General features: G+C 35.8%; 3 protein-coding genes across 4 annotated transcripts; 1 reads left to right on the top strand and 2 right to left on the bottom strand.

Moving 5' to 3' along the window:
* Positions 1-8,290: 8,290 nt before the first annotated feature.
* Positions 8,291-10,794, bottom strand: LOC113302834 (inosine triphosphate pyrophosphatase). Its single transcript, XM_026551786.1, has 2 exons — positions 10,392-10,794; positions 8,291-9,346 (listed from the first exon to the last, which is right to left on the bottom strand). Exon 2 carries the CDS (start codon positions 9,278-9,280, stop codon positions 8,666-8,668), a length of 615 nt encoding a protein of 204 aa, XP_026407571.1. The 5' UTR covers positions 9,281-9,346; positions 10,392-10,794; the 3' UTR covers positions 8,291-8,665.
* LOC113305091 lies at positions 9,555-13,405 on the bottom strand. The gene is made up of 5 exons (XM_026554199.1): positions 11,871-13,405; positions 11,168-11,765; positions 10,893-10,948; positions 10,392-10,482; positions 9,555-9,671 (listed from the first exon to the last, which is right to left on the bottom strand). Exons 1-5 carry the CDS (start codon positions 13,403-13,405, stop codon positions 9,555-9,557), a joined length of 2,397 nt encoding a protein of 798 aa, XP_026409984.1.
* Positions 13,406-14,353: 948 nt separating this feature from the next.
* On the top strand, positions 14,354-20,145 carry LOC113306133 (SPX and EXS domain-containing protein 5-like). Of its 2 annotated transcripts, XM_026555108.1 has the most exons (14): positions 14,354-14,459; positions 15,819-15,966; positions 16,041-16,168; positions 16,892-16,930; positions 17,066-17,158; positions 17,292-17,408; positions 17,515-17,610; positions 17,908-18,021; positions 18,296-18,349; positions 18,469-18,516; positions 18,619-18,667; positions 19,163-19,328; positions 19,519-19,588; positions 19,679-20,145. In XM_026555108.1, the coding sequence occupies exons 2-14, from the start codon at positions 15,885-15,887 to the stop codon at positions 19,934-19,936; spliced, it is 1,314 nt and encodes a 437-aa protein (XP_026410893.1). In that variant the 5' UTR covers positions 14,354-14,459; positions 15,819-15,884; the 3' UTR covers positions 19,937-20,145. The 2 variants fall into 2 exon arrangements, with proteins under 2 accessions (XP_026410893.1, XP_026410892.1); XM_026555107.1 differs by having other exon boundaries at positions 18,469-18,667.
* Positions 20,146-22,122: the final 1,977 nt, after the last annotated feature.

Genomic DNA, 22,122 nt, shown 5'->3' with positions numbered 1-22,122 from the left:
TTAGGAAATCAACAGAAGGATATTTAGACCCTGACAAGATGAGATGGATGTTAACACCTAATGGTGAATTTTCGGTTAAATTTCAAAACAATGGTAAATTAACCCCCGACAAGAGATGGATGTTAACACCTAATGGTAAAGCTTCGGTTAAATCCCTTCATGATAAATTTCAAAACAATAACGAAATTAATACTTCAACTGCTGCTTTATGGAAAAAGTTTCGGAAAACAAAAGTATCATAGAAAATTATTAGTATTTTTTTTAATGCTAAGAAAAAGTTTTATTAGAAGTTGAAACTAAGTGCAGACTTTGTGTCAGCATGTAATGCTTCGACTATAAAATTTGGTGGATACTGAATCCAACTTTTGCTAATCTGAAAAGTGCGAAAATGTTTTGCCAACTTATCTGCTGGTTTATTAAACTTCCAATTAATGAACTTGTAAGTCCATAGTGGGTGCTTGCTAGAAAGTTGTATAACGTCTAAAATAAGAGGCTGTGATTCCCATCTGACTCTTTGGTAGTCTCCATTAGTTGCTGCTGCTACTGCCACATTCTATGCATCAAGCTCAAAACACACACTCTTCAAGTTTGTCCTGCCCATAGTATAGCCTGCATCAGCCCTTCTATTTCTGCAAGCTTCACATCTAAATTTCCACGCTCATAGATGCAACGTCCTTGTTCAAACTCACCTGCAGAATTACTAAATATCAATCCCATTCCTGTATGATTTTTCAATAAGATTGTTTTGAAAGAATCATCACAGTATATAGAATAAGTTAAAGCATCATAAGGTGTCTATGTATTCTGTGTAATATTAGGCGAACTACTACTGCTATTATTACTGTGTGTCTTCTTCGTACTCATTCATGTCATGTCATTTAGATACTGTATGTTACGAATTACTTCCACTGGGTTGGGTTTCTTTCCTTCAAAAACATATTTGCAACGTTGTTTCCAGATTTCCCAGCTTGTATTTTCCATCTTAACTATCAAGTCCTCATCCAGTTTAGTAAACTCATTTGTGAACCAACTCATTATCCATCTAACCACAGTAGTATCAGCAGTTTCCATGTTTCTTCTATTACCAAGAATTGAAGTCCATACAGCTCGAGCAAATAGACAATCCCATAAGATGTGCTTAGTAGTCTCCACCACCCGATGACACATACTGCAATTTTCTCCACCATAATGCATTACTCTGCCCATACGTTTGATTGAAGGAATTATGTCGTCCATAAGAATATCTTGATTCTTGGTAAACTATTTAGACCCCATAGTTGCTTCCATAAAGCTTCTATATTAGCATCATATGTATTAGATATATTGGACTTGATTTCTACTAGTTTTTTTTGTAAGCAGACTTGACTGTGAACTGCCCATTTCGAATGAGAGTCCAGATTAATTTTTCTTTGGAGCTTGCAGGTATCTTTGCTGGAATCTGCAGGGGAGAAAATCTGCTTAATAACTATGACTTTTCATGCTCTAGTATCTTTATCAATGAGATCACTTACAATGCTATAATTAACTGCCAAGTCAAAGCATGCAATTGAAACTGGTGGTTCTTGTTTCCCTGTGATCCAGTTATTCTTCCAAGTAAGAAGCACCAGCACTGAGAAAAACAACTGAGTGGGTAAAAGACTTAAGTTTACAGGTGTTTTGGATAGAGAATGACTCCAAAAGACTCATAATTTATGCCCAAGAAAGTCTCAAATACATCAACTTGAAGAATTAATAGATAATCAGAGAATAAAAAAACATTCTAGCATTAATAACGTCTTCATGTTCTTCTTTTTTGGGTTTCACCTTTATTAACAGATATGGAAAAAAGGTAGCAGATAGCTTGGCAAAAACACTAAGGAAAACTCAACAGAACAAAAAACTGGACAATTACATCTTCACTGCCTCTTTATGTTTCAAAGTTCTTATTTCCTGATAGGATTTCAATAGACCAGAATGATGATATTCCGTTAGCTTCAGTTAACATCTCTAAATTTCAGTCTAACTGTACTTTACCTTCTAGCGAAACAAACTTGTTGGGAGCTATTGCTCCATTAACGACCGTATCTATAAAAAGAGTAACCAACAAAGTTACGTTTCCATGTCTAGTTTGATCGTTATTAATTTATGGGTCTTTAAATGCAAAAAAGAAATAAGCTTTCCATGTTTTTTCTAACTCAAGCCCACGATGTTAAGAAGTCTAGGTCCAGCACTCCAACATTTCAAAGTTGTTAATCAGAGTAAAGAGAAGGGAGAAATAACATCTCAAAGTCTCAAGACCCTCGAGTCTCAACCTTCTTTCATTATAGTTAGAATGATGAGAGGTCCCCCATTTTAAATTCTAACTATAATGAATCACTAATATTCCAAGAAACGACTTTTATTTGGCTCCAATAATGTGAAATGTGGGTTTGTTTGTTAGTTATTCCTAATTAGGATTCTTTAATATTAACTTGTTGAGTGACTAATAACGATATTGGTTAAATTTTAGAAGGGTGTTTATAAGGTTTAAACTGACGATTCTATTATGGACTGTACTAGATTTTAATATCGATCTATTTAAAGATTTGAATATGTTTCAGAAAAAATTTAATATAAACTTTTCTTTTAAAAAAAAAAAAGGATTTTAAAATTTAGCATGGTTCTTTATCTTTTCTTTTTCCGCTTGACCATTGCGTGATTAGTGGTGTTTCGACTTGGATTACTAGTAGACTTTAGAATGGGTTCAATTACAACTTCACAACAATAGTTTGGGAAGAAAATAAACATCTATTCTGTAACAAAAACAAAATAAAATTTGACGACTTTAGCGCAGACAATCCAGAAAAATAACATTGATATACTCACCACAATATGTATAATTTTGTGTATTGGGGTTAATAAAGGACGAATGTGATCAAAGTGCGAGTAATTTGGTTTTGTTTCAAAAAAAACACACACGAAGATACAAGGAGATAATCAAAGTGAATGCATAATATTTTGCTCATATTTTATGAGTTTAATTTCTTTATATTCGTATTTTTAAAATTCACTTTACTTATAAAAACCTAAAACAAGAATCATAAAACAATCTAAATTTTTTCTCCCAAAAACGGAAATTATACTCTAAATTATGAAGAAATATTATTTTAATGATATATAAACTTTAGTACCAACTGATACTTGGCCAGATGACCAAATAGTTAGCCAGATTTTCTTGAACTAACTAATAGGCTTGGACCATTTTATTGTTGGTTAAAAAGAAGTCCCACAAATAGTCGGTAATAACTCAACTTTATGTACTACTAGTTGAACTAATTGATCCTTACTTGATCTCATATTAACCTTAATCCCCAAAGTATTTAAAAGATAAAACGACACAACTTAAAACAATGCAGCAAGATTCTGAACTAATTGATATTTACTTTGTACTTAGAAATTACCAAAGGTATATAAATAAAAGGTTATCAAAGCTTTGAATCTCTTTCTCTACATCTAAAAACTCATATTTTAATCTTTCAGGAGCAAAAACGGATTTTTTAGTTACCACATGGAGTCCAAATTTGTGCACCCCCACTAAACCAGGGTGCACCTTACCGTTCATCATATTGATTCAAATTCTCTCTAAGTGGTTTTCAAAAACCGAATACATTTTTATTTTCTTATTTATTTATTTTAAAATTCATTGAAAATTGAGGAAACTAGACATTGTTTCTACTTTCCAGAACTCCATTAGCAATCTTTTTTTTTCCTCTTTGGCTTCTCTTCCCCACATCATACGGTTCCATATTAACCATCTGAAAACAAAATTATGAGTCCAAAGAAAACAAAATAAGACAAAATATATGAATACTTCTCTGAGTTTCTGCTGTTTTAATTTTTTGTAGTAATAGCTCATTAAAGCTCTAATGGTGGACAAGAAACTGAGATCTGGCCGATCAAAATAAATAAAATGAAACTGAGATGTTGTTAATAAGCTGGGACCAAATTTGATGACGACCTCATATCTCCAATCTGTGATTTTGGATTCTACAATTTGGGTTATTGTTATTTTCTCATTGTGAACTGAAATTTCAAATCAGAAACAACAATCAATTAAAAATCTTGATTAACATCACCATCGAAATCATAAACCCCATGTTATTGCTAGGGTTTTTCGAAGGAGGAGATTAATCGATAGTTCTCATTGATGGTGTTGAGAATGTAAAACAATCACACAAACTTTCTTCTTCTCTGTTGCTGGGGGAAGATAGATAAAAAAAGGAAATGGTGTTAATAAAGGTTTGAGATTCCTCCGTCTTTGGTTTCAATCTGTATTTTAGATTAAACAAATACAAAACTAAAATGTACATCCGGTTTTTGAAAACCACGCAGAGAAATTTTGAATCAATAGGATGAGCCGTAACGCGCACCCCGGTTTAGTGGGGGTGGAAAAATTTGCACTCCATGAAACAAGTAGGGAAAATCAGACACCATCAACTGTTTACCTAAATTATGAAGAGTATTTTGAACTAAAGTTGTTATTTTTTTTTCCCTGTGGGCAACAAAAAGGAAAATATCAAATTACATCAAGACTAAGAGAAACATAAACTAGGTCTTAAAACCCAATCAATATCAGAACTAACAACTAGAAATGCAGGGGTTTGGTAAGACCCTCGTCTATTAAACATTACGCTTTTCCCAAATAAAGTTGGAGAACCCAAGATTTTCTGTTAAGACCGTGCGAACATACTTAACGATTGGTACACTATATTTTGTACGAATCATTTCTATTCATCTGCATCTTATGCCAGTAAGGTAAGAATTATATTACAAATATCATACTCAAAGTAAAGAGATACCACTTCAGTGTGCATTCACTATTTTGTGTTATCAGGTCAACAATATTTGTGGGAATTTCCTCCTCAATGACCAACAGATGAATAAGAAAATTAACTCCAGGTACCCACTTTTCATTCCATATCTACAATAAAATTTGGAATCAAATCCCAAAAACAATTTGGTTTCAAAGTTTTCATTCTTTTTCTAGTGTTATCCCAAATTTGAAAGATCTTTGAAATAAGAGAATATCATAGAGTTAGAGCCAACAAAACATTTAGATTTAAGAACTCTTATCTAGAGAGCCTCGAGTTAACTTAGTAAGAATTCTTCAAGTTGGTTTAGTTAACACGAGGATATTTAAAGCATTTTGTATTCTTAATACCAAGCCCACCCGGTCTTTAAAAGTATAAATTGAGTTACAACTTTTGGGATAAATCTGTTTCTTAGAATGAGACTTACTCCATCAAAAATCTCTCTGCATTCTGTCTAACTTCTCCATAGTTTTGGTATGAAATTTTAAACAACTCGATTGATAGAATGCTTAAGGTAAAGTAACGAAGTTCGCTAAAACTGTTCTTCCATGTTTGAAAAGAAGCTTAGATTTCCAGAATTTCTACCTAGCATAGGGTTTTTCAAGAAATGATTCAAAACTATAATATCTTGGTCTATCAAAGATTAAAAGAGTACCTAACTAGTAATCTAATTACCGCACATACAACACAAGGTTGGTAAAGATCTAGCATTTCCGATATGCCACTTTGTGCAATAGTATATCCACACTCGTCAACTATATAACTTTAGTAAAATTTGTATTTGTGCAAATGCACTCTGTATGTCAACCATGACAAAACTTAGGGGTGAGCATGGTACGGATTGGACCGGATTTAGCCTAATTGATCCGCACTCGATCCACTACATGACATATTTCAACTTTAGAATTCGCATCATATGTAGTGTCCAACCGAAATGGATGGTGAATGGATGGATTGAATGCAGATGAGTCAATTGATGATTTTACAAATACTTGTTTCGATAATCACAGTAATAACACAATAATCATCATTACAAAGGGCGAACTATAGTTATTACATGTTTTCTCACCGCCTCTTAATTTCAATCCTAAAAATTCGATGGAAGTAAATGACGAAGAAGTAAGATGAATACATAGTGGATTATATGTAACTAATACATGCATATATACAAATTTCAAAACCAGGTCACTGGTATCATCACCCAAAAACATTATCACCATACTAAAGTGACATTGACATATGTAACAAATATTTTACCTCCATATTTTACAAAAATTTCATATACTCAATATAATCAACGGATTTTTAAGATAACATTTAGATCCCATAAATGGCATCCGCATACAATTCATTAATATACGGTCCGGATATCCATCTGCGGATGGGTGTCGAATCTACTTTAACATTTAGCCTAGTGGGCCTAAATACGGCCCAAGTAATTTACTCGTCACTCGTTTGTTTTTGTGATATAACGTTAAATTCAGAGGTACTTTAGTCCTGACCAAAATAAGTGGGGAATTCATCTTGCGTCAAATTTTTCCTACTGATTTGAAGTTTCAAACGCAAGTAGTATGACTATAGTCTCACCATATTGTCTTTGTAAACTAGCGTTAAATGTTTATCCTACCGAATTTCTCGATTCTTAACATCGTCGTGCCTTCCATATGTAGTATTGATTTCTCTATGTCGGACTTTTTTTGCCATGGGAATAACAGCCATTTTTTTAAGGAGAGAGAGAGACTATATTAACGATGGACGTGGATTTCCTATATGCCTGCATATCAATCTGCTCTTTTTGGTCCATGCTCTTACATGGACATCTCGAACAAAGAAAAAAGGAACCGTCTAGTTGAATGCAGAGTCATTCGAAAATGATGTTTGAAATACTGCTGCTGCTATCCAGCGGCCACCACCAAGTTGGCGATTATTGTAGTCCATAGACGATTTCTCATAATAAAAACACAGTAGAAAAAAAAAGTGCAGAGTATGTATCTATCCATTATCATCATTTGTCAACTCCATGGATGAGTGCCAGGTGAAGTACTGTCTTATTCATCTTGGACTTTCAATTGTCAAAACTTGATCCTAGCAAGATATTGTCTGGCATGTTGACATTAGTTTTTTGATCTCGTACATCAACACAATGAAGAAGTCAGCATTATCAAATGCATATGTGAAAAGAGGCTTATTTGTTCATTTCTCTCGTCACGGGTCGAATTGTATCGTGCCGGCCTGATTGTAATATTGACTTTTGCGATACACCTATATTTTCGATTTGTCAAAAGGCTGAATATTAAGCACATAATTATATTTTTTTGAACATTTTGGAAAATGGGTTTTTTATTCTGCATCGGTGCATTCAGTTATGCAGAACACAAATACAAATCATCTGTATATTGTCAAGGGAATGGATATTATCTACTTCATAGAAAATACAAGGCTGAAATTTTCTCTTATACTGCTATCGCCAAAACAAGTATGATCATTCGTGCCAAAGTCACAATCAAAAAGTCTTAATCGAACATTCTAATCCATATAAGAAAAATACACGAAAAACTGAAACCATGGTCCAACATCTAAGCCTACACAACAGTTTAAGACTTGAAACAACAAATGCTTGTCTTGAGAAATATGTACCTATGGTATCGACTAACTGTTATCTCCGATTACATTCAGGTCGTTAATGTGCACATACCGAAAAATCATCGTCAAACAGAAAATAAATATTTGAATCTTTTGTTATTGCTGAACTTGGTTAAAAGTCTCCTTGATTAAGTCTGAAGATAGCGAGTTAGAAAAGATAGGAGGAGACTTGGTAGTGCTAATACTAACCATGACGCTTGATATTCACGTTTTTGGCACTTCCTTTCCATGTGAAGTGATTCATACACATAGCAAATGCAATGCAAATACTACTTGTTACTTTCATTTCTGAGCTAATATTTTGACTAAAATGTCCCGACAGCTATTGCAAACTCAGATTCTGGTGAGTTGACTCAGAAACTCCAATGTTCAACCCACTAGAACAACTAGTTCATATTTCATCCCATTCTCTTGGCCTGTCCACATTAAGCAATGTTTCATTGAGGCCTAAGGTTATTAGGAACGTCAATTACTTCATCTGTAATCACATCTAAGCATCATGGTGCCCATACTTTTATCTGTCTCCAAGGACTGCTCCATAGTCACCACCAGACACAGATTTTAGGGAGCCATTTACGTTAATCATCGCTTCATCCCTTTCATGGTTGAGCCAAGTGCTTTTGATCGCCACATTAAGTATGTTAACAAACACTTGATCCCCTGAATAGCACCTCATCTCAGATATCTAAAGAAACCTCACTTGTGGGTTTTCCCTGATGTCGCTAACTTTCACCAATCACAAAGCTAACAATCAGAATGGTACACATGATTTCACTTCGTTTAATTCAGTATATGCAAGTAACAAAAGAAGAAACCTCTAATACAAATAAATTGCTTCCAGAAGAAGATACTTATTCAGCTGAGGATACAAAAGCTAATTTGATTAACACCTACAATATTTTTTTTTCAACCCTCTTACAACAGTTTGGATTGAGAGAACACAAGCAAAGCAGGAATCACTGTTGCATACAGATAGAAGAGGCTTTAGAATAACAATGAGCCGGTTATGCAACTTATCACATAAATCTTTAGCAGCATTCACACTATCAAATGACCAAATAAGATTGAACAAAAATTGGTTTCAACTAAACATTTAATATTTTATAAATGCCGAGATTCAATTATGAGATATTCATAGAAACGTCTAACTAATAACTGATTCTTATAACCTAACATAGATTATTCCTCTTATATTAGGTGGATGAATCTATCTGAAATGTGTAACCAGCCTCAGAGAAGTGGGACTTTACCATGGAAAGAGACCTCGAGCGGTGGGATATCTTGTTCTTCTCTTCCTTTGGCATTTCTGCATAAGTCAGGTCATAGCCATCTGGTTGAAAGATAGGATCCCACCCAAAATCATTTGGTCCTCTTGCTGGCACTATCTTTCCCATCGTTTTCCCAAGAAATGTTATCGGTTCAGTATTAGGCCCAAGGGCAAGGGAAAACACACACATAGCATAAGCAGATTTATCCTCGTAAGCCAACAGTAAATTATTCAAACCTTCATGACCAATCTTCTGAAGAAACCATTTGATGTAAGGTCCTGGTAAACCTTGAAGGGCATTAAAACAAAGGCATGTGTCTTCAACAAGCACCGGTCCATTTACTTGAATTGCAGCTAATCTAGCTTTTTCTTTCGAGATTTCCTCAGGCTCTCCTTGTAACTCTGGCAAGTCAAGTTTTAGCGACTGGAAAGGTAATGATGTGCCCAGAATAGCACGAACTTCCTCCAGCTTTTTAGCATTTCCAGTCACAAACGTTACAGGGCGCGTCAATACCAAACCCCCTGCCCTCATTGCCGCCATTGTTCCGTCCTCGTCAGCAGTGGTTCAGCTTTGGTTATATGATCAACAACAATAATCTCACTGAATCTGTTCCAATCAGTTCCAAAATTAATCAGTGTGTGGCCATAGTAAAATCTTAATTTTGTGATTAACTTCAAGGTTCACATTTCAAAACACAACTAAAATTGACAGACACCAAACAGTTTAACAATGAAAATAAAAGAAAAACCAGCATTTCCCTAATACTGATAAACAACTTTATCAAACTTAATTATTACAATGGGATATGAATTAATTATGATAATACATTACGCGGGTTATAGCTTACAACACAGCGCAACTGGTTATCAGCAGTTACGTAATTGTAATACAGTATATACACATTCCAGTATAGAGCAAAAACCAGCTTTAACTGTAGAACAGAACTATTTGTATACATAATAATTAAAGCACAATGCTTACCAAAAATATGATCAGAAGTTAAAAGAACACAAACTTCAATTACTAGGCAGTAAACAGTATACGAATTTGCTCGAAAAATTGAATGAAAAAGAAAAGATACTAAAAATAGTAGAAACGCGAGGAGTTGGAAATGTGATTGTTAAGTGAAGATGCAATGCGGATATCCTTGGTCACAAAAGGAATCCAACCAATCAAATAAGCTGTTAAGTTTTCCGTAGGAATTACTCATATTAAGAATCTCAACTCTGGCATACTTTATAACACTACACCGAACATCTACCAACATGTTTGCCATACTAATTGTTATAGCTGGTCATATCAAGCCATAACCACACAAATTTTGTCACATAGATTCAAACTAACCTAGCGTAACTGAATCACACACGATACCCGAAATCTATATTTGAGCAACCAAAATGTTTCAGTTTGTAAAAACGCAAGTGTTACTACCCAATACTACACCAGATACAGCACTGTGAAGAATTCAACTAAATCAGTAATCCTACATCCAAATCTGGGGAAAAAGCTCACACACTGCTTCAATTTCATTCAAAAATCATACAAAAAAGGTAAAACCTAAACAGAAACTGAATTTAATTTTACAAACAAAGATTCAAAGCTCATTTTCTTCACATATATTCACAAATCAAATGACAAAAATTTCACATACCTCAGGCTCAGTCGTCCGTCTGTTATCCTGAACCCTAAAAGCCCTAGCAGTCTCCTCTAGTTTCCAGTTCCACAGAGAAATACTTAAGAAGCTGGGAAGCACCGACACACGACACGGACACGGACACGACACGACACGGACACGAGGACCGGCAATTTCTCAAAATACTAGGACACGGACACGTATATATATAAATATTTTCATTAAATTATATATGTTTGTCCCCATTCCTAACATAAAAGATTAAGCATTTACCTGTCTAAATGTTCCAGCCTTCCAGGAGAACATAGATATCCATTATCAACAAAAGGTTATATAGACATTTACTAGTCTATATATACATATCAACAAAAAATTAGAAGGCTTTGCAAAAGGGAGTAAAGTCCTTTCCGCGACATTTACTAGTCTATATATATACATATCAACAAAAAATTAGAAGGCTTCGCAAAGGGGAGTGAAGTCCTTCCCGCAACAGCGCAACTTCATGAACCAAATACTAACCCAAAAAACAAGGATCCTCCAAGTATGATGTGAATGCCGCTACATCCAGGATCCAGCTGTAGAAATTTAAAACAAAGAATTGGCATAAATGAAAGTTGCCAGAGTTTGTAAGAGTGCAGGGCTACTTGTAGAAGGTCAGTTTAAACACAAATTTCAGGGGGAATTCACATCATAAAACAAAGAATTGGCATGATAGTAACTAAAATTTTAGAATAAAACAGATCAAGGAGATGGACAGTTACCTGGTCACCAAAAAATAACGTCAACAGTCAAACCAGGGGGTATAGCTCCTCCACATTAGCTTCATTATCATCCAATATCATGCGTTCCATCTCTGGCTCATTAAGAGAAAGATCAGCAACTTCAAGTACACCAACAGTACCCTCCATAGTATCAAAAGAATCACCTCCAATGTTCCACATTCTTGTATCCCCTAGCAAGTATTCTGGGCTTCGTCTTGATAAGAGACGAAGATTAGTATGAACAAATACCAAATCTTCACCTCTTTGTGGAGTAATTTTATTTCTCTTCACAGAATTTATGAAACTATACGTACTCCAGTTTCTCTCACTACAAGAAGATGAACAAGGTTGGCCAAGCAACATGAGTGCTTTTTTCTGAAGTAAAGGAGCATACACCCCATAAGTAACCCACCACACATAAGGATTCATACTCCATCTATCATTTATGGTATTTGCATTTGCAAATTCTTCACGGCAAGATGAAAACTTAGCATACTCAATGTTAACTTCTCTTAACTCATCCGCATCGTAATACCTCTCGAAACACTTCAATCTTTGACCTGCAATCAAAAGATCTCTATGTGGTGGAACACGCCCTGGACGTTCATCAAGCCACTGACGACTATAATACCTATGTTGTTTCAATTATGATTTTAGTATAAATTTTTTTAACATTTAACTCAACTGACCAGAAAATATAAATAAGCGATTGCATATTTTACACTGTCATACATACCTTGGGTTCAATGAATGTGCCAAAGAGTGAAGCGGTGTGCTACTTTTACTCCAACGATCTGTTAAAATCCCGTCCACCACCATATGAAATGGTGAAATATCATATTCTTGTAAGCCCTCGTGGCGATGTATAATGCTCTTTACCTCATCTATCATTCGATCCCACCTTTCATAAACCAAGTGAAGACAAGGCTCGTCTGTGTCGCATAATCTAAGCATTTCTATGATAGGTTTTGTAAAATCAATAACATACTGCAAAGTGTTCCACCAATCATCATCCAACAACTTCTCTTTTATAAACAATGCTTGATTAGGATCATCATCTTTATATGATGACCATTGATTGCAAATTACCAAGTTACGGAGTCCTTGCTTCACATCTTTAAATCTTTGAAGCATTATAATACTAGAGGCAAAACGTGTCTCTGCAAGTGTGAATAATTTTAACTCCACATGTTCATTAAACATGGCTAATCTCATGGAATGTTTAGTGATGAAGTTTCTGATCAGTACCACCTCAGCAATAATTTCACTAATCCAAGCACACCCTTCATATACTAAAACATTAGTTCGAATATCTCTCGGATGACATATATTCTTTAAAGCAAGGTTTAGTGTGTGGACTACACATGGAGTCCAAAAAATGTGTTTAAACTGACCTTCTACAAGTAGCCCTGCACTCTTACAAACTGGTGCATTGTCCGTGATTACTTGCACAACATTCTGATGCCCAACTTCCGTAATTGTCTCAATGATCAACTTAGAAATGTACTCTTTGTCCTTCACTGACCCTTGAGTGTTGACTGCTTTAATAAACATTGCACCAGCCTCTGAAACAGCCATAAAGTTCATGAGGGGTCTTCGTTGTTCGTCGGTCCATCCATCAGTCACAATACTCACACCTTTTTCTTTCCAAGTGCTCTTAATTGGTTCTAGCTCTTTCTCAACATGTTCTCTTTCCTTCCGTAAAAGAGTTGTTCTTAGTTTATTATAACCCGGCGGAATATAACCTTGAATGCTTTTACTATCTGATGTAGCCAAATTAAATGCAACTTTATAATATGGACACCTAGCAAGATGGAACGGCAAGCCAGCTGCATAAAACAACCGTGCAATTATGCTATCCATTTCTTCACGTCTGGCAGCATTATACAATTTCTCTATTGGGCTCTCAACCCCTCTTTTCTTCTTCCTAGGATCTTCAACAAGTGATGAAGAATTTGACGCAAAAGAAGAACCACTACCTGATCCACATGTTGGCAGAGGCACACTTTTAAACTTAGATGCTTTTGCTCTGGCCTCAGCTTCATCACTCAATTGTTTCATTTCCTGAAGTTTATGTTCTCTGACCTTTGGACATATTCTAATTCCAGAGCCTGGAATCTTTAACAAATGTGCTTTCACTCTTGAATATGAACCCGAATATGGAACTTGACAGTGGTTACATACAAAATTCCAATTACCACCACCTTTAACTTTATCCTTCTTAGTCACATATCTCCATAGCGGAGTAGTGCTTAAAACCTCTTCGTTCATATCTGGCTATCTGCATCAAAATTAAAGAGATGATAGCCATCAAAATACAAGCATAAAATCATTACAAGCAGAAAATTAAAAGATAAATTATAAGTATTATATATAAAGCTCAAATTCAATGAACGACCAAAAATTCCCCCAAAGGCCCCAAAAAAAACCCTAAAACCTACACAGTAGACAATACACATGATCCCCACCACTAAAATCAAAACAAAACCCAAATTCACCAAATACAGCAACAACCCAAATTCACAATAGATTGAAAATAGAACAAAAAATCAATAACTCAACAAAATCATGCAAATCAGAAGGAAGAAGGGAGAGTAAAAGAAAGAGAACATACCTTCAAATTCAATGTAAACAACTACGAGATAAAGCCATAACAACTAGAAAATGATTGTAAAAAACTAAATAAGTTGATTTTCGGATGATCAACTTAGATCTGAGAAGAGAAGAGTAAAGGTGAGGGAGACTGTGGGAAGGGGTATTCTTCTGAGTTCTGAGAGTAGAAGATAGACGAGAGAGAGAGATGAGTTTTGATAAATTTTTTTTTTTTTTTGGAATTTAAGATAGAGGGTAACATATGCGTCCGACGTGCGTCCGAGTGTGTCCGATGTGTGTCCAATGTGCGTCCAACGTGCGTCAAGTGAGGACACGGATTTTGATGCGTCCGACACGCGTCGTGTGGGCGTCGTGGCCGCGTCATGTGTCCATAGTGCGTCCGACACGGACACGGAAACGAATCTGATGTGTCCGTGCTTCACAGTTAAGAAGTATAGAAAATATGATGTAAGAGAAGTGTAACAATGTTATTCATAAAAACAGGAAAAAATCTTACTGGTTCTTAAACTAGGAGACGAGTTAAACAGGTGAGTGAGTCAACGTTTCCGTTACAATCCAGAGGATAAAATAGTCATTATGAGAATTTATTACTCCTTAAAAAGAACGGAACAGAAACCCCTGAGATCCGCCAATTCTCTCTTCCCCCTCCTCTCTCCATCATCATCAGAAGAAGAGAGTATAGAAGAAGTTAGAGAACAACAGACTGTTGCTGGTATGAACCCTAATTTCTGATTCTATTCAATTCATAATCTCATGAATTTTTGAAACAACACTTAGTTTTAAGTAAATTCCTTTACAATTTCACAAAATCGTTGTTAAGTTTCTGGTAAGTGGAGCTTTTAAGTACAATCTAAGGTAGTGATCCGAGTTTTAGGCACTGGTGTTAATGTCATTGATTCTGATTCTGATTTCGATTTGTTTCGTACAGACTATAGAGGAAGTTTTTCAGTAGTTTCTTTTTGTTGTTGATAATTTCATTTCGTTGGATCTGATATGAGTGTTTGATTGGTTATAGTGGCCTAATTTGAGATGGGAGGAAATATTGTTACCTTTCTATTCATAAGATTGTGAAAATTTTGGATGATGGAGATAATTGTTGTTGTCATTTTGTTTGATTAGTCATGAGACATTGTAGTTGAAAATATCTGGATCAATTGGAAAGTAGTGGCCGAGATTTTAGATTTTTTATGGTATTTTGCTCTGGATATCTGTGTCAAATGAAAAATTATGTGAAGAATCGTTATCCTGTGATGATTTTTGATTTAGAAAGAGAGAGACATATTTGTTAATGCCTGTTTATTAGTAGTCTATTACCTTCATATGGAATTTATGGATGTGTATGTGAAATTCTAAGTGTGTAAGTTGTGAGATGTGTTAGAGATCCCTGTCCTTGTTTTCTTTAAAAGGGGACAAGCTAAAATTACAGTATCGGGTGTTATGTACAGCATTTGAGATTGAAGGTTATCCTGATAGCTCACTAGAACTTAGGAGCTGTAGGTGAGTGTAAACATGTGAGGTTGTGCTTGTGAGAGCAAAGATGAGAAATATATGAGAGCAAAGATGACTAGACGAGAAACACATGATGTATTCTTTTTATTCTTCTTTGTTTGTAAAGGATAGCTTCAATTAGAACCACTGAATTTCACTAGTTGTATTTGCAAATCACGTGGTCGTCAGGGTAATTGTTGCTTCTTGCCATCATCCCCCCTTAGAATCTGTTATTTGGTATAAATTGGTTTGGAATTAGTGGTACAATATGGCAAAGTGAAGATTGTATAAGTGGTAGAGTTCATGCATGCTTTGTTACTTACCCCTGGAGACTAATATTTGCTTTGCTGCTCAACGTTTGGTTTAGGGTTATAAGGACCTAGATTCTTAATTTGATTGTGTGGTGCCTAACTTTAGATCATGACCTTGTAACTGCATAATATAGAATTGGAATCCTACCCTTCCTTATAAAGCATTAGATCATCGTATATATATGAAATGGTAACCGTTCTGTATCTATGTTATTAACAAATGTCTCTTTAGGTCCTTTCTTTCAAGGCTTGAGCTTATCTTTTGCTCGCAGGTTGATATTATTGGCTCGGGAGCATAGGAGCCATATATATGCTATATTTACTTGATATCTTCACCTATGTTTGGAGGTCCTTTGCCGATCTCCATTAATAGTCCTCATCTACGACGTTCGGGCAGTAGACCTGTTTTCTCCGAAATTGGTAAGGGACATCCTAAATCGATTAAATTTTACTTATGTGGCATTTGGATATCTGAGTAAGAATTTCTGTTTTAGGTTCGAGTGAGGGCCCTGTTGATGAGGCTCTTTTGGCTCAAGTGGAATCAAACGATATGAAGACTGGAAATATGCAAATCCATGCTCCTGCAATTATGCCATCCCCCATTTTCCTTTGGAGATTCAAGGTCTGGTTTAACTATTTTATCTAGGTCTAATTTTGGGATCATGAGATATAAAATTACCAATGATTATTGGGTCTTAAAGGAGATGTCTACTCCATTAAAGTTATGGAGTACATTTTGTTTTAAAGTTATGCTCCTGAATGACAGCACATTTTGTTTTAAAGTTATGCTCCTGAATGACAGCACATTTTGAAGTTATGCTCCCTCAAAATTATGCTCCTGAATGACAGCACATTTTGTTTTAAAGTTATGCTCCCTCAAAATTTGTTGATTTTTGAATTCAACCATATATTTGATGGCTTTGATGTTTTATTAGGGTGATAAGATTTTTCGTTGAGGGTGCTGTCTTGAGTGTTAGGATCTCATGTTGTCCAATTGCCATGTAGATAGGATCATGATGCATAAACCCTTCTCACACAGCTATGTGGATCCCAGAAGGGGTCTATTCCAGTGCTTATTCTCCTTACGACGTTTCCCACTATGTCTAGGTTTTATAACATAACGGAAGTTGATTTGAAGTCAACTTCTGATCAGATGGCTCATTTTAGACATCCTTGTAGGCACATGGAAATGCAGAACTTTGGTGAAAATTACTTATTACCTATTCACTGTGGTAAAACTATTAAAGCAGTGTAGAAAGGGTTGGGTAAAAATGTTAAATGGTGTTTTCAGTTTATGGTTATCTCTCTCTCAGAGTGACAAAATTTGACTTAAAATATTTTACAGGTGTTGCTGTTTCTTCTTTGGGGTATTATCTGTTGCAAGGTTAGTGTACTTCTTATAAGTCATTGTCATGTCTGACACCCCTATCTAGCATGATAGAGAAATTATTGACTGCTATTGAAATGCATCCACTTATTCGATTATTATCTAATCGACAAAAATTGTTTAACTTGGCAGTTTAGTTGGGACTCCGTCATGAGAATGAGCGCAGACTTGCGGGATTTGTTTTTGTACGAGGCTTTCTTGTATTTTAATCCTCTTCTCCTCGTGGTGAGTCGTGAGTTCTCTTTCATTCTATAAGCATATTAAGTTTGATCAAATGTTCATAAGATCGGGGTTCCTTCACAAGTTTTCTTTCTATTTATCCGGCTTCACACATCTATTTTCTGGTTTGATGTTGCAGACTTTGATGGTTTGGCTTTGGGGAGTCAATTTGTGGGTCTTTGCTCAGTCCAATGTTATTTACTCAAGAATATTTGATCTTGACCAAAACCATCTTACTCATAGAGAATTATGGAAGGTAGGCTGTAGGTGCTATTGGATATGAAATTAATGTCTGAATGTTGACACTTGTGTTTATTTATTTATTTATCTTCAATTGTAATTATTATTATTGGTATTTTCAGTGTGCAACGTGGATGACAATCATTGTGCCGACCAGCATGACAACATACCTTTATCTTTATTCTCATGGCGAAGTATCATTGGCTGCATCCCAACCAGTGTAATATCTACACTCTCTCTTAGTTATCAGCTTAAATGATTCAGTTCACGTGGGTATATTCTAAACATAACGATTAGGATGGTAGAACCGTCTGGTGGTTTCACAGAACTCCTTTCCTATAATTCCCATTCTAATTCTTTTACATATAGAACTAGAACCACTTGTAAACAACTCTTAGATGATGATGATTATAAACCCTGTTCACTAATACACACCTTATAATTGCTTTTGGCGTTCTTTAAATCTCAAGTAAGGTATCAGGTTTTGTATGTCTAAGTTTTACTTACTTTTGTAGGTGCTCCTTTATGCCGCGGTTGCAATGGTTCTCGTGTTTCCCTTTGATATATTTTATTTGTCATCTCGTTACTACTTATTAAGGACACTTTGGCGTATAGTGCTTCCCTTACAGGCAAGTTTTGATATTTTCTAATTGTATGTGTAAAAATCAAACAGCCTTGGAATTTTTTTGATATTTTCTAATTATCTGTGTAAAAATTAAACAACCTTGGAATTTTCCAGAAAGAGTTAAAATTGGGTTATGAATTAATTTGCTCTTTTCTTTCCTCTCTTTTTTTATTTTGGACTAGCAAATATATCCATTCACTTTACCTCGTTATCCTTTTGATCTTTTGGAGAAATGTGCTACTTGCTAATTCTATTTAGTGGTTCCTTGTTAATTGCAGGCAATCACATTTCCAGACTTCTTTTTAGCCGATATATTGACCTCCATGGCAAAGGTGTGCGTTGTATAGTTAATCCAATCATGATTGACGAAATCTGCTTGATCCCTTTTTGTCATAGAGATGTTCAATTATGCCAAGAACTGTAATGTGTATGTTATTATTTCTCGTGGCAGGTTTTCTCGGATTTGGAGCGTTCTGTTTGCAGGATGGTGCATCGACAGGTTGCTACAATTGCATGGTTTGAAGCTGATTCTGTCTGTGGTAGTCATTCCATCGCAATCCCTTTGGCGTTGGTTTTACCTTATCTTTGCCGTTTCTTTCAGTGCCTGCGGCAGTACAAGGATACCAGGGAAAAGACATCCCTTTTAAATGGTAAAACTCTCTTGCTACTTTTCTCATTTACCTAGCTAGAACCCTTTTTACTGTTAGAATTCATATTTCTGGTGAGATATTCTTTACATAGTTTCTGCTTTTTTCTTAATAACTGGCGGTTAGGTCTGATTACTTACTTGCCTTAGTAACAATGTGCTGGTTGTTCACACTTGCAAGAAAGCTGTGGCATATTATGCATGCATGGTGGTTCAGAAGACTACCCTTAATGTAATTTTGATACATACAGATGTTTGTATTAAGCTGGCTTGACCACTTAAGATCATTCAAATTCACTTGTATCAGTAATCCTAGTATGCTCCCCCCATCAGTTTACTATATGATCTTGGCTTATACGAGTGACCATCCAGATTCACTCATAGCTCTAGTATTGAAAGGCAAGGGAGATTCATCGTTCATTTTTTTATGCTGGTATTTTTTTAATGTTTGGTGTTTCATATGATATTTTAATAACACTATTTGCATACGTGGTTTCAGCTTTAAAATATTCGACGGCGATCCCTGTGATTTTTCTTTCAGCCCTGAAATACCATGTCTCACCTGATCAGTGGACGGCGATTTATCACCCCCTTTGGCTTCTCTCAAGTGTTATAAACTCCTTATATTCTTTTTACTGGGATATCACTCGAGATTGGGATTTGAGGTATGTTAAACACCTTTCCACCTTGAAATTTTGTCACTTCTCTTTTTTTTTTTTGGTTCTGATGTCAGTGTCAGGGGCATGAGCAGCCTACCTTGATCACATAGAACGCCTGTGACTTTTGAACCATATGTGAAATTCTGTCACGTGCTTTTGGTCATATACTTGCTAATCTTTCTCATGTTTTTTGTAGTGTCCCGTCTCGGATTTTCAAGTTCAGAAACCCAAGTATACTGTCTAACTTGTTGCATGGACAACAATGGGTAAGCATTCAACAGGATGCGTTTCTATCTTCACTTGTTCGCTGAAATTCATTCATGTCCTCATAATGAAAGTGCTGCTACTTGTTGCAGGTATATTACTGGGCTGTAGGAAGCAACCTGATTCTTCGTTGCACGTGGACCTACAAGCTTTCTGCCCATCTTCGGCATAATTATATTACTGTGCTAACATTTACAACCTTGGAGATGTTAAGACGATTTCAATGGATCTTTTTCAGAGTAGAGAATGAATCAAACAAAATAAGTCACAAACAGGGTGTACAATTCCCCTTGAATGACACCCCAAAGGAGGAAGAAAGACTACTAAGTTCTAATGGCCATGATGTATAAACCGCCGACTTGGGTTTGAATTTGAACACTAATTTTTATATATCAATTTTGGTTTGAAAAAGTGCTTAAAGGAAGTGATCACTGTACTGTATATAAAATATGCTTTATGTTGGCGGTTTTGTTTTGGGTCTTGTTTCCCTTAACCCTGCCCATCTTGTGTTTTTCTTGAATTTTCCCCCTCAGATATCCTTCCTTACAGGTTGTTTTAACGTTCTGTTTGTGTTTTCATTTATGTTTAGAAAGTAGGAAATTTCTGTACATTAGCTAAAGAAGCAGAACTGAAAAAGATTGTTTCATTCTCGACTAAAAATTTGAAAATCTCTCATAGGGCGATAAAACTTGTTATTTTGTTAGGATTGATTAGAGATTGGGACCTCATGTTTGTTTTTTCTCTACATAGTCTAATCTAGCTAATTGATCTGTTTGATTTTTCTCTCTATGGTCACAACGAAGATTTAAATTAATATAAAATGTTGATCAATTTACACACTAATAAGATACTAATTGAATAAGACTGTTTTGCGATATTGAGAAAACAATAACACCGAAAGAAAACTACACTAAATAAAAAAAGACATACGAACAACAAACTGTGCTGCTAATCCCTCGACAATAGAAATTTCAAGCTAAACTTACTTGCTACTAATATCCATTCATCTGGCTAATCAGTAATCCAGTCAAACCACCACCTTTCTAACCTTGATAGTCCTTTCTGTCATCATTAATCCATTTACCTTGTTGACGGTAACCATCAACGTCCCATTATGAAGCACAGCTGAGATTGCATTTGCATCCAAGCTTGCATCTGCAGGGAGATCAAACCTCTTTGCCCCAACACGGCAGGATTGTCCATTCTTGTTCTGGCTCCACTAAACTTCCCTAGAGATACTCATCTCCCACCATTTTAAGAATTGCGTTTGGATTATACCCCAAATCCCAACACAAAGCATGCATATAAAAAGGAGTCCAAAAATCCAAAGCGTGATCACAGCCGATATATGACACTCGGAGGTGACAACATGGCCAGAGTCATCGTCATCCAAGTTAATGTCTCCAACGAAACCATCCAATGAAGAACCATTCTTTATAAACGCCTTCAAAAGCTTTGTATACATACTGACCATAGAATCATGATATTCCCTGCCCATCTTCCTCTCATATTTGAAATAATCACCACATTTGATTTTGTAACGGTTAAAACTAGTCAATCAAATGATGCTTCTGATTTCTCGCTAATTATGACACCATCAGCTTGTGCTATGACAGATGGTACATGGGTATTAGATACTGGAGCAACATATCATATATGTCCATATCGGGACTGGTTCTCAAGTTTTGAAGAGCTTGATGGAGAAGTACGTATGGGAAATAATCAAACCTGCAGGGTGATTGGGATTGTTAGTGTTCGTATCAAGATGCATGATGGTATGGTTAGAGAGCTGAAGGAGGTGAGATTTGTACCTTCCATAAAGAAGAATCTGATTTCACTCGGAACTTAAGAAGCTAAGGGATATAAGATAGTCGCTGAAAATGGTGTTCTAAAGGTAATATATGGATCTATGGTAATCATGAAGGGAACACGTCATCATAACTTGTATTACTTGATTGGGAGTACAACAACAGGGGACGTGTCTATTTCTGAACACATCGAGAGAGCAGCTACCGAGAAGACGAAGCTATGGCACATGAGACTTGCACATCCAGGTGAGAAGTCGTTACATAGGTTTATTCAACAAGACTTGTTGAAAGGTGTTATTGCCTGCAAGTTGGCATTTTGTGAACATTGTGTTAAGGGCAAGAAAACAAGAACAAGCTTTGGTACATCTATCCACAATACTAGTGGAGTTCTTGACTATGTTCACTCAGATGTTTGGGGTCCTTCCAAGAATGCATCATTGGGAGGGAAACATTGGTTTATGTCGTTCATTGATGACTATCCTAGGCGCGTATGGGTGTACACCATGAGGCATAAGGATGAAGTCCTAGAAGTCTTTGTGAGGTGGAAAAAGGCAACTGAGACTTAAACTAGCAGAAAAATCAAAGTACTACGTTCGGACAATGGTAGAGAGTACAAGAGTGATCCGTTCTTGCAAGTATGTCAGGATGAGGGGATAAAGAGGCACTTCACAGTTAAGAAGACACCGCAATAGAATGGGGTAGCTGAATGCATGAATCGTACTTTGCTG

Source organism: Papaver somniferum, chromosome 8 (assembly GCF_003573695.1).
Source record: "Papaver somniferum cultivar HN1 chromosome 8, ASM357369v1, whole genome shotgun sequence".
In the NCBI taxonomy this organism is placed as follows: Eukaryota; Viridiplantae; Streptophyta; class Magnoliopsida; order Ranunculales; family Papaveraceae; genus Papaver; species Papaver somniferum.
Note: the sequence above shows the minus strand (reverse complement) of the source record. Positions and strands in the feature narration are given on the sequence as shown.

What these genes read in the sequence shown, in the direction of transcription:
- LOC113302834 (XM_026551786.1), bottom strand. Translation starts at nt 9,280, where the DNA reads ATGGCGGCAATGAGGGCAGGGGGTTTGGTATTGACGCGCCCTGTAACG.
- LOC113305091 (XM_026554199.1), bottom strand. Translation starts at nt 13,405, where the DNA reads ATGAACGAAGAGGTTTTAAGCACTACTCCGCTATGGAGATATGTGACT. An exon ending in TGGAGGAGCTATACCCCCTG is followed by an intron (nt 10,949 to 11,167) that starts GTTTGACTGTTG and finishes AAATTTCTACAG; the next exon opens with CTGGATCCTGGATGTAGCGG. An exon ending in GGAGGATCCTTGTTTTTTGG is followed by an intron (nt 10,483 to 10,892) that starts GTTAGTATTTGG and finishes GGTGCTTCCCAG; the next exon opens with CTTCTTAAGTATTTCTCTGT.
- LOC113306133 (XM_026555107.1), top strand. Translation starts at nt 15,885, where the DNA reads ATGTTTGGAGGTCCTTTGCCGATCTCCATTAATAGTCCTCATCTACGA. An exon ending in TTTTCCTTTGGAGATTCAAG is followed by an intron (nt 16,169 to 16,891) that starts GTCTGGTTTAAC and finishes AATATTTTACAG; the next exon opens with GTGTTGCTGTTTCTTCTTTG. An exon ending in TATTGACCTCCATGGCAAAG is followed by an intron (nt 18,350 to 18,468) that starts GTGTGCGTTGTA and finishes TTCTCGTGGCAG; the next exon opens with GTTTTCTCGGATTTGGAGCG.